Genomic DNA, 11,338 nt, shown 5'->3' with positions numbered 1-11,338 from the left:
TGGTTTCGTTGCCTCTGCAGCAGCCTTCAAAGAGCTGCTCCTCCACTGGAAGATGAGAGGAAATGTTTTTCTCAGGTTTTGGACGCCTAAGTTTTCCTTCAGACCAATTAAATCACAATCTCTGGGGTCGAAGCAGACATCGTTGTCTCTTCGGATTCCCTGTTTGATTCCCGTAAGCACCCGGGACACTGACCTGCCTTCTACTTTAACAGCCAGAACCACTGGCTGGCGCTCATGAAAGCAAAACTCAAACGGAGGCGCGGAGGGAAGGAAGGAGGGGGATATTTCTCCTTATCTCAGCGTCAAAACCTGGGGAGGGGCCCTGGTGGGGGTCCCTGGGGGCTCAGGTGTGGCGCGGCTGCAGGAAGTAACCCCCTCCGGTGGCCAGGAGCGCTGGGCGATTGCGCCATCCTACTGGGCTTTCGTAACTGCGAGCCTGGGCTGCCAAGAGGAGCTTCAGCACCGGTTCCTCAAATGTTTCGCTGTTGCCAGGACGGCCGGCTGCTGTGTGTCACGTGCATGTGGGAAGTCGCGCCCACACCGATCTGAGCCACGCCGGGGCGAGCGCTCGCAGTGCGAGCTGAGTGTGGAGCCCGAGGCCGAGGGCGACTGCTCTCGCTGCCCCAGTCTGCGGGCCGCCCGGTCCCGGCTGCCGAGCTGCTCCGCCGCCCGCCGTCCCGCGTAGAAGGAAGCATGCTGACCGTCGGCTGCACGCTGCTGATCGCCCTGCTGGCCGCGCCCGCGGGCGCGCTGGTCCTCGGGAGCTGTCGCGCGCTGGGTAAGAGGAACCCGGAGCGGGCGTGGGGAATGTGACACTGTCTGGTTCCGTCGGCAGAGTGAGCCCCGCCGGTACCGGGTGCTAGCTTGGGCTGACTCACCTGTGCTGACGCGGTGGAGGTTCGCGCGCCCCCTGTTGTGTCTAGCGCCTTTAGCTGCGTGCTCCTGTGTCTGGCCAGTTACCTCAAGTCTGAGTACAGGACAGTGTGTTTTCCTGAAACCTGACTCTGGTGTCTGGTTCCTAGTGTTCCCAGTCTTACTCAACAGCATCCCAAAAAGAGATACCCAGAGGGCGCGCCCTAGTGGAACAGTAGTCCCTTCTGGAGAGTCCTTTATGCCACTGGCTCTCTCTGCTTTAGTTGTGGCACCTCACGTGGCTCTCCTTAGTTCTACTACATTCCATGTCATGTGTAATGACAGTGACCCGACGGTGAAGGGTCTGACATCATGGGCTCTGAGTCACAGGTGTTCCCGCCTCACATACTTACTCCTTTAGCCAACTAGCCCTAGCATGCAGAATGCCAACACCCACATCCATCCCAGTCCTGTGAGTTTGACAGCAAAGGATGTGGGACCTCTTGGAACTGTGCCCCTGCCCCCTGCCCCAGCCCTCCTGATTAGCAGGTGGACCAGGCAGAGGGTAGGGTAGAGGCAGTGTGTTTATCTTCCCTGCACTCTGCCTTGTGGGTCTAGGCCTCTCTGTGGGCTCTGGCTTCAGGCCCAGCAGCCTGCCTGGTCTCTTCTGGAGGAACTGGGAAACTGCTTCTCTACAGGTTATTTTAGGGGCCGAGGGCTTATTCAACAACATAGAAAGAGCCAAAGGACATGGGGAAGATTTATCCTGTGCTGGTCGTGGGGACAGTGGTTTCCAGGCTTTCTTTCTGCCTGGAAGGTAGAATTCCTCAAGCTTGGTTTGGTACCCCTGCCTATATTTTCTTTCTTTTTTTTTTTTTTAGACAGGGTCTCCCATAACCCAGACTGGCCTCAAACTTGTGCCTCTTCTGCCTCTATCTCTTGAGTGCTGGGTTTTCAGGTATTAACCACCACCCCATAATTTACACGTTTTTAATCCTCTACAGGATTGACATAAAGCTTTGGGAGGAGTCTGAGGTTCAGAGAGATGCAAAGGGAAGCATCAGGCCCAGCTGCTGGATCCCTAGCCCCTCCGTGTCTCAGTGTTCTCCTGTGGTGGATGCCCAGTGGGTAGAGCTGAGGGCGTCTGGGGTAGGCTGAGCACCACTATCATCTGGTGGGATTCTGGGGGGAGAAGACACTGATGAAAGAGAAGATCCCCGCTTAGCTGTTCATGGTGCCAGGCAGGACTGAGGTCTCTCCATCTTGGGAGAGCAGGACTAGGCCTCTCTGCTTGTCACAGTTACTACTCAACATACCCCAGCGCCCCCACCACCACTTCCCTTTGTTCCTAAGGAGCTGCAAGGCACTTCGGAGACAGCGAGTTCTGTTTTCCTGTGGTTCAGAAAGGACACCCAAGGGTGGGGGTATCTTCTGACCCAAACAGCCTTTAGAAGGCAGAACTGGGAGTCTGGGGAGGAAGTGAAAGCCCTCCCAGCTTAGAAGGAAGAGGCAGAGAAGTCCCCATCTCCCACACCCACACTTGCACAGCTACAAACTGGAGAGTGACAATCAAGAAACAATCACCAAACAGGAAGTGTGGAGCAAATGACTGAGATGTTTGGCTTTAGAGAAGTGAGGCCAGCTGGAGATGGCTCCCCGGGGGGAACCCATGGGTGGAAGATATACATATACATATATATATATATACATATATATATATATACATATATATATATACACACACATATATATATATATATATATATATATATATATATAGGCAGGCGAGATAGCTCAGCACACACACACACACACACACACACACACACACACCTCCATCCATCATCCTTAGTGGTTTTTGCCTTCATGTATTCATGTCTGTGTGAGGGTCCCAAATCCCGTGGAACTGGAGTTACAGTTGTGAGCTGCCATGTGGTGCCGGGATTGAACCTGGGTCCTCTGGAAGAACAGCCAGTGTTCTTAACTGCTGAGCCATCACTCCAGCGCCAATAGGTGGGATTTTCATAGTCTGCCCCTCCAGGGCCTGCTAGGACTCCTCTGTGTCTTCTTCCGCCTGGGGTTCAGGACCAGCTGGGACTGAGGCTTCTGCCAGGTCAAACTTTCTAGGCGCTGCTGACTGAGGACAGGCTGAGCATGGGTGGCTTCAGTTCCCCTTTCCTTCTGTAAGGCAAGAAAACACGCAGCAGCACAGATGCCTATGTATCTAAATCTCCTCTCGACTTCTGAATTCCCTCTGGGACAACCTCTTTCGGTCTACAAAACCTACCTGCATTCCTAGCCTCACTCTGAATCAGTATTTTTCTGAAGGATATATTTTTATCTAGCATCAAATTTCGGCTAGGAAGGATAGATCTTTGTAAAAACCACAATTTTTAAAACATTAGGGTTTGTGGGTTTTTTTGTTTGTTTGTTTGTTTTTTGATATTTTGAGACAGGGTTTCTCTGTGTAGCCCTGGCTGCCCTGGAACTCACTCTGTAGAACAGGTTGGCCTTGAACTCAGAGGTCTTTGCCTCCTGAGTGCTGGGATCAAAGGCCACGGTACCCAACTAAAAATGACAATTCTTGACCCCTGGCCACTCATTAAACATGTATCAGAAGCGCAGAGAGTGAGGTCTACACTTTGAAAAAAACAAATTGTTCCTTGTGATCCCTGGGCACTGGCAGGCTTAAGGACATTTGCCTAATGGTCAGGATGAGTAAAAGACCTTCTTCCCTTGCCAGGTTCCCTGTTACCAGAAGCCTCTCCCCGCCTTGGCTCTGCCCCTTGTTTATTCGTTGCAACACATATTTATGTATTCCCCGTAAAGCCCTTGGGGACCAAGTGGGATCCGTCATGCACACTCCACCCTAAAAGGATCCTGAATGTGGCCAAAAGCAAATCCTGAGGACAGAGCCAGTTCAGTCTCTCTGACCTGACACTGGGTACCAACTCTTCGGGGACAGATTGTCTCAGGAGTCAGCTAGACAGAGGAACCCTTCTGACTGGGACCCTAAAGCAACAGGAGCCTGCCTGTTCTCTACCTCATCTGACTGGCATCAAACTGTGCAGGCACAAGTGTGGCCATAGCTGGGTTACGTAAACAAAGTAACCTCAGAGCTTCTGGCTTCAAACAGATGTCTCCCTCAGCAAGCTTTCCATCTGTCCCTGCAGGCCCGAGTGCCACTACTCAGTCATCAGCTTGAATCCAGGGCTAAAGCTATCTCAGATGAGCCAGTGAGTGAGTTTAAGCTATTAAACCTTAAATTAATAGAAAAAGTAAAATGGGCACATGAGATGGCTCAGCAGGTAAAGAAAGGCATTTTCTGCTGCCAGGACTGATGAGCTAGGGACCCGGGGGGTGGTTATTCCCAAGGGTTTCTGTTTCTCTGGCCTCTACATATGTACTGTGGCTAGTGCATGCACATAAACAAACAAACAAATAAATGTAATAAAAACAAAAGCTGTGTATGGTGGCACATGCCCTTAGTGCCAGAATCTGTGAGTTTGTGGTCAGCCTGGTCTCCACAGCAAGTTCAAGAAAGAGGAAAAAAGGGTGATTTCTAGATGTGCTTGATGGTGTAACTCCTGCATATGGGAACCTGATGCAGGGGGATTGCAAGCTCTAGGTTAGCCTAAGCTACAGAGACAGGGTTGGGGTGGGGGTGGGGGGTAGAGGAACCCTCAAAAAAACAATACAAACAAACAAAAAAACAGAACAAACCTCTGTCCTTCATCACGCCTGTCACTTGCAGTGCGCAGTGGCTAGCTGTGGCTGGTGTGACTGTGCATGTCTGCTCACGGGGCTTTCCCATAGCAGAGGGGAAGTGTGTCTGTCGGGCGAGGGGCTAGAGAGCTATGCGGTGTCTTCCAGAGCTTGCTCCACCTGTATGCATGGTGCTCTGAGGGGGCATTGGAGCCTCTGGAACTGGAGTTACAGATGGTTGTGAGCTATCTTGTGGGTGCTGGGGATCAAATCCTGCTTCATTGAAAGAACTCTCTCTTTTTGGAGACAAAGTCTCGCCACGTAGCCTTGGCTGGCCTGGAACTCTCTGTGTAGAACAGGCTGGCCCTGAATGCACAGAGAGCCTCCCGCCTCTGTCTCTCAAGTGATGGGACTAAAGGTGTGGGCTCAGGAGGTCATCAGTGACAGTTTATCAGTGAGCTGTCATCTTTCTAGTCCCAGAGCTGACGCTTTACCTGAACCTCAGCAGCTTTCACCACTGCGCTTGTCTCTTGCCAGCTCTGTCTGCTGGTTTCTAGCACAGGGTGCTCCTGAGGCCCCAACCCAGGAGCCTGTTCTCTGACTCACTTCTCTCCCTACCTCCTTCCAGAAAATCATTCTTTGGGCTTCCCTTTCTGTGGTGGTTACAGTAACTGTGGCTCTGAGTATCAACTTCATTTGAAAAATTGTGTCAGACCCTTGGCACAACAGTGCGGCTTTGGGTGAGTGGGGTGCCAGCCCGCTCTTGGCTGGACAGGGTAGCTACAGGACAGCAGGTGGGGTTGGATGAGTGATCAGAGGCCATTCTGGGGCATGTGGGAACTGAGACATCTATAGCACAACCAAGAAAGGATGCTAAATCAGGTTTGGTGGACTGCAGGTTTCTAATCACAGTACTCAACAGAGAGAGGCAGAAGTTCAAGGCCAGCTTAGGTTACATGAGACCCCCCGGAAGTAAAGTGTGGGAAGAGAATGGGAGTGAGAAATGCCTATGGATCCCTAAAAGGAGTCAGCAGGAACTTGGGAGTGAGACGTGGACTTGAGAGTCACCTACAGGCAAATCCCTCCATACACACACATCCCTTTTTCTCGTCTTTAAACAGTTGCCCTGTGTTTCCCCTGGGACTGACCTTGGACTCATGCTGGCCTTGAACGCACACAGATCTGGCTGCCTCTGCCTCCTGAGTGCTGAGATTACATCTGGCCAGATGTTACTTTAAACTTTTAGAATTACCGAGCTCAGCCTGCTCAACAACAGAAAGAATAGGACTCAGGGGCCGGAGGTGAGGTGCTGGAACCTTCTGATCAGAGGAGACAGAATTAAGGAAGACTGTGACCGTGAAGTGAACAGGATAGTGTAAGGAGGACTGGTGTCCTGAGAACCCAGGAGGACACTGCGCCCATGAGTGGAGTGGTCTTTTTGTTTGTTTTGTTTTGTTTGTTTGTTGTTTGGTTTGGTTTGGTCTTTTTTCCAGACAGAGTTTCTCTGGCTGTCCTGCCTCCTGAGTGATGGGATTAAAGGTGTGAGCCACCAACCACTTGCTCCTCCTCAAATACTCCTGAAAAGTCAGGCAGGTTGACCCAGGCTTGACCAGTGGATTTAACAACAGGCAGGCCACTGGTGTTGACTTTGGTCTGTGGAGCTTTGGAGGAATGGTGGGAGCCAAAGACAGGCAGAGAGACAGCAGACCTGGTCAGCTCTTTTGGGATTTCAGAGCATGTTTGTTGGCTACAGTTCAGTCGACAAAGAGGAGTCCTAAAAAGGCTATTGAAATAGGTGTGCTTTTATATGTTGGTGGGAAGGATCCAGAGACAAAATGATTGAAAAAAGTAAAAACTGGCCGGGCGTGGTGGTGCACGCCTTTAATCCCAGCACTTGGGAGGCAGAGGCAGGCNGATTTCTGAGTTCGAGGCCAGCCTGGTCTACAGAGTGAGTTCCAGGACAGCCAGGGCTACACAGAAAAACCCTGTCTGGAAAAACCAAAAAAAAAAAAAAAAAGTAAAAACTGGTGGAGCAAAGTCCTTAAGTAGTAAGGAGAAAGGGGCCCAGAGAACCTAGAAACCGTCATACAGCAAGGTTGTGACAGAACGAGGTCTGTGCCTGCATTTGAGTTTTTGTTTTATAGTGTGTGTGTGTGTGTGTGTGTGTACAGGCAGGTTCACAAGCACATATGTGCACATATATGTGGAGGTCATATACAAGACACACATGTGAAAGCCAGACATGGTCACTGGTGTCTTCTATTGTTCTCTGGTTTATTTTTCTAGACAGGGTCTCTCTGACCAGCCGGCCAGCTTGGGGGAATCCGCTTCCCTCTGCCCCAGTCCTTGTACCTTCACTTGGCTTTCAGGCACATACACCCTTGTGCTCTGCTTTTTGCATGAGTGCTGGGGCCTGAACTCTGGTGTGTGTGGCCAGCTTTACCGACTAAGCCGTTTCTCCTGCCCCGCCTTTTATTATATGTGTATTGTCAACAAGCACAACTCTTCCAGGGCACAGGTACAACAAGGTCATTTTTCTTCCTGGTGTCCTTATTAGAGACTTAGGGATAGTGCACTGATGAGTGTGACCAAGATGATCCCCTTCCTGTCCCAGGAAGTTCCCATTGCCTTCTAAGAACTGAAGAAAACACTCCTGGCTGTGTGTGATGTGGGTTCAAGCTGGTGTGGTCTCCTCTCACCCTGCCCTCAGCATCCATTCACATCACTTTTAGTCCCGGGAAGGTTTTGTAAGCACAATTCACTCTTCCATCTCCAGGAGAGGCCCCTGGGCTTTAGGGTTTAGAAGCCTCTGGGGATATCACTGCTGACCTCCAAAGATGGAACAGTAGTAGTTTCTGATACTGAAACAAACCAAAGTAGAGCCTCAGCTGCTGCTGGTCTTACGCGCCTGTTTTGATAAGAGGCAGAGGCTGTGGTGTGAAGGCTTTGTCACAGGAGTGGGAAGGAGGCCGCAGTTAATAATAGTTACAGTTCACACTGCAGCTCAGATGGGGTGAGGTTAGGTGGGTTCTGAAAGCAGCGCCGAGGGTTTCACCTCAGCACTGACATGAGAATCATCCTCACAGCAACATTTTCAGGAGAGTACAGTAATTATCTTCGCTCTGTGGCTGGAGAGGTAGAAAGTCCTAGAACTTGCTCTATAAACCAGGATGGCCTTGAACTTGCGATAATCCTCCCATCTCTGCTTCCCAAATTCTGGGATTATGGATGTGTGCCACCTAAACAGAGTTTATTTATTTATTCACTTTAGATATTTCATTATATGAATACATCCTCTTTTTTGCTCAGCCCCTTTCCTAGGTTCTGGGCATGAAAATAAGGGCCTTGCTCATGAAGGGCAAGCCTGCTGCCAACTGAGCTATTCGCCCACACCCAATCTCTTTAGAAGGACATCTGACCACATCCCACAGTGCTGTTGCAGACAGTGCTGTGGGGAATGATTTCAGCACCCCTCGCACTTCCAAAGCATACCCACACGGTAAAGTCCTCCAGGGTAACTGACAGTTCTGTTACAATGCCCACGAGCTTTGTAACTGGAAAAGGAGAAGTGGTGTCAATTTATGCTCCAGCAAAATACAAGCACACCTATGTCCACACACTCCCTCAGTGTGTTATTGAAGTGGCATCTGGTCCAGCATGGTGGCCCACACCTTTAATCCTCAACTCAGTAGGCAGACTGGATGGGTCTCGGATTTTGAGACCAACCTGGTCTACAGAGTGAATTCCAAGCCAGCAGGGCTACAAGGAGACCCTGTCTCAAAAACAAAACAAACAACAATAACAATTTAAAAAAAACAAAAATACAAAATAAAACAACCAAACACTGGCCTCTGCAAAGAACAGTCTGTGCTCCTTGCACACAGCTTCTCTGAGTGAGGCTGGATGGGTGTTTCCCTGTGCAGCAGACATTTCATAACTTATTTGCATAATCTGCCTGCTTATACTGCTCATTTTTGACTGAGCTGTGAGCTTTTTCATATTGTTTACAAAGCTCTTACTATATAAAGGAACTTGGTCTTCTCTGATACAAGTCGTAAATATTTTCCAGTTTGTCTTTTCTTGTTCTGATAGCAAAGTTTTTTTGTTTTTCCCCACACAGATTTGTTTTTGCTTTTTTTCATTTTGTTTTTTAAACAAGGTCTTGCTGTATAGCCCAGGCTAGCTTCAAACTTCCAAGCCTCCTGTCTCAGCCTCCTGAGTACTGGGATTGCAAGAATGGCCCACCATTCTCAGCAAGATTGTTCTTAAAGCTACAGCTGAATTTATAGGACCTCTGAATTTCCGTCATGTTTAGTGAGATCTTCTTCATGCCAATATCATTTTAAAAGATTCTTTTTTCCCTTTATTTCCAAGAGTTTAAAATTTAAAAAAATTGCACCTATACATCTAGCATTTGAGAAACAGGATTACTTGGATTTCAAGGCCAGCTAAGTTACCGCGTAAGCCCTGTCTTCAAAACCTAAATAATGTGCATATTTTAAAGAGACTGGAGAGATGGCTCCGTGGTTAAGAGAACATACTGCTGTTGCTGAGGACAAGTTGCCAGCACCCATGATGAGTGGCTTACAACTGCTTGTAGCTCCAACTGCAGGGGATCTGATGATGTCCTCTTCTGGGATCTGTGGGTACCTGTACTCATGGGCATTAACACACCCACACATCTATAAGCACAAATACACATATACACACACATATACAATACAAACATACACACATACACATAACCACACATACACACATACACACACACATACACAACACAAACATACACACCTACACATAACCACACATACACACATATTCACATACATGCACATGCACACATACATACACATACACATGCACATACACATACACATACACATACACATATATGCACACATGCACACACACATACACACATGCACACACATGCACACACACACACATACATATGATTTTTTTAAGACTCTAAAAAAGAATTTAGAGCTGTTGAGATAGCTCAGTGGGTAAATGTCCATGTGACACAAGCCTTGTGACTTGAGTTTGTTCCCCAGAACACACATAAATATGGACAGAGAGAACTGACTTGACAAAGTTGTCCTCTGAGCCATTCAGTCATACAGAGTAACACCCTACCCTGGTGGTGGTATTTGAACTCAGATATTTGGGCATTTTGAGCACACCAGTCAAGTGATATCAATGTTTTAATTATTATGTCATTATAATATGTTGTAAATTGTGCAGGACTAATCTCTCTCTCTTTCTCTCTCTCAAAATTTTCCTGGCTATATTGACTTGTTTACTTTTCCATTTGAAGTTTAATCAACTTCCCTACTTAACTACCTCTTAAAAAATATCACTGTGTCTTCTCCTCCTATCCTCACAGGACTCACTGGGTAGCCAGAGCTGGCCACAAACTATGCAGAGCCGGGTGTTGGGGCACACGACTGTAATCCCAGCACTCAGGAGATGGAGGCAGAGAATCAGGACTTTAAGGTCATCTTTAGCTATAGAGCAAGAGTAACCATGAAATCCTATCTCAGACAAACAGATATAGAAACAAACAGAAAGAACTTACTTTGTAGACCAGGCTATCCTTGAACCTTTGCTGGACTTTTCAGGTGTGTGCATCACAGTCCACCCTTTTTCTAGTATAAACTTCAGAGATGAGGGAGCACTCCTGCTCCCTCCGTAATGCAGAGTCTTCTGGTTCTGAGAGACCTGCTGGGGCTAATTCATAAAGAGGCTGAGCTGGGGCTGCAGAGCTGGGCACCTGGTGTGCTGCCATCACCACCAGTCTGGACTGTTTGTTTTCAGGTGGTGTGTGTGCACATGTGTGTGTGTTAACATGTTACTATAGGTATGTGCACATGTGTATGCAGAGACAGATACAGGTGTGCATGTAAAAGCCAGAGATACGGCTGGGGGGGGGGTGTCTTTCCTCCATGATTTTGTGCCTTTTTTTGAGATGGCGGTTCACTGAGCCAAAGCTCATTGATTCTGTGGGGCTGACTGGACCAAACTCATGTCCTCATGCAGACACTTTGCTGACTGAGCCATTCTGCTGACCCCAGGGCTTTCTTCCATATTGTTCTTTATCAAAGACCTACGAAACAGTGCTTGGAAGCCTCCTGTTTCCTTCTTTCTCTTTTCACAAACATGGCAGCAAGAGGAAAATGCAGGAGCCAGATCAGTCTCATAACGGGGTCACGGGGACCCTGGAGATGGGCACTGAGCTGTGGCTCCCTCCATCCTGCTAGAATCTTAGGGAAAGAGAAACAGGTCCCAAGTCATCAGACAAAAGGAGCCGGGCAGGGAGAGAAACTCTTCAGATGAGTAGCCGTGGAGGGAGGGCGCTGCCAGGCACCGTGCTCCAAACACTGCTGTCTGGATGCTGGTTGCCAAGGCACAGCAAGGTCTACAGAGGTTGGATGGAAGAGAGGGGCCAGGGAGGGATGATGAAGGAGGCATGTGGTTTCCTGAGATAGGCTCCACCTGGCAACCCATTAGATTCTCCAGGAAGGCCTCCTGGGGTCATCCTCATCCTTGATGCCCCCAACTGTCCCCAGTATGGTAGGTAGGCATAGCTCATACTCTCAATGGCAGGGTATGTGGCTGGCCAATGTCTACCAACGCCATCACCACCTTTTGATGCTGCTTGGCCACTGTCCTTCCTAACCCTGGGCTCAGGATCTTTGTTGTAAGTCCATCCTGGATGTGACAAGGTCTTCTCCTCTCCTCTCCTCTCCTCTCCCCTCCCCTCCCCTCCCCTCCCCTC

At 49.0% G+C, this 11,338-nt stretch overlaps 1 protein-coding gene across 2 annotated transcripts in view; it reads left to right on the top strand.

Annotated features, from left to right (window-relative positions):
* Positions 1 to 524: 524 nt before the first annotated feature.
* Il6r (interleukin 6 receptor) overlaps positions 525 to 11,338 on the top strand; it is a 45,423-nt gene continuing 34,609 nt past the window's right edge. For both annotated transcript variants that reach the window (XM_021158566.2, XM_021158565.2), the window contains exon 1: positions 525 to 778. In XM_021158566.2, the coding sequence (XP_021014225.1) occupies positions 694 to 778 (85 nt within the window). In that variant the 5' untranslated portion in view covers positions 525 to 693. The remainder of the gene's footprint in view (positions 779 to 11,338) is intronic.

This window comes from Mus caroli, chromosome 3, assembly GCF_900094665.2.
Source record: "Mus caroli chromosome 3, CAROLI_EIJ_v1.1, whole genome shotgun sequence".
Taxonomy (NCBI): domain Eukaryota; kingdom Metazoa; phylum Chordata; class Mammalia; order Rodentia; family Muridae; genus Mus; species Mus caroli.
This window is presented reverse-complemented; position numbering and strand designations above follow the sequence as displayed.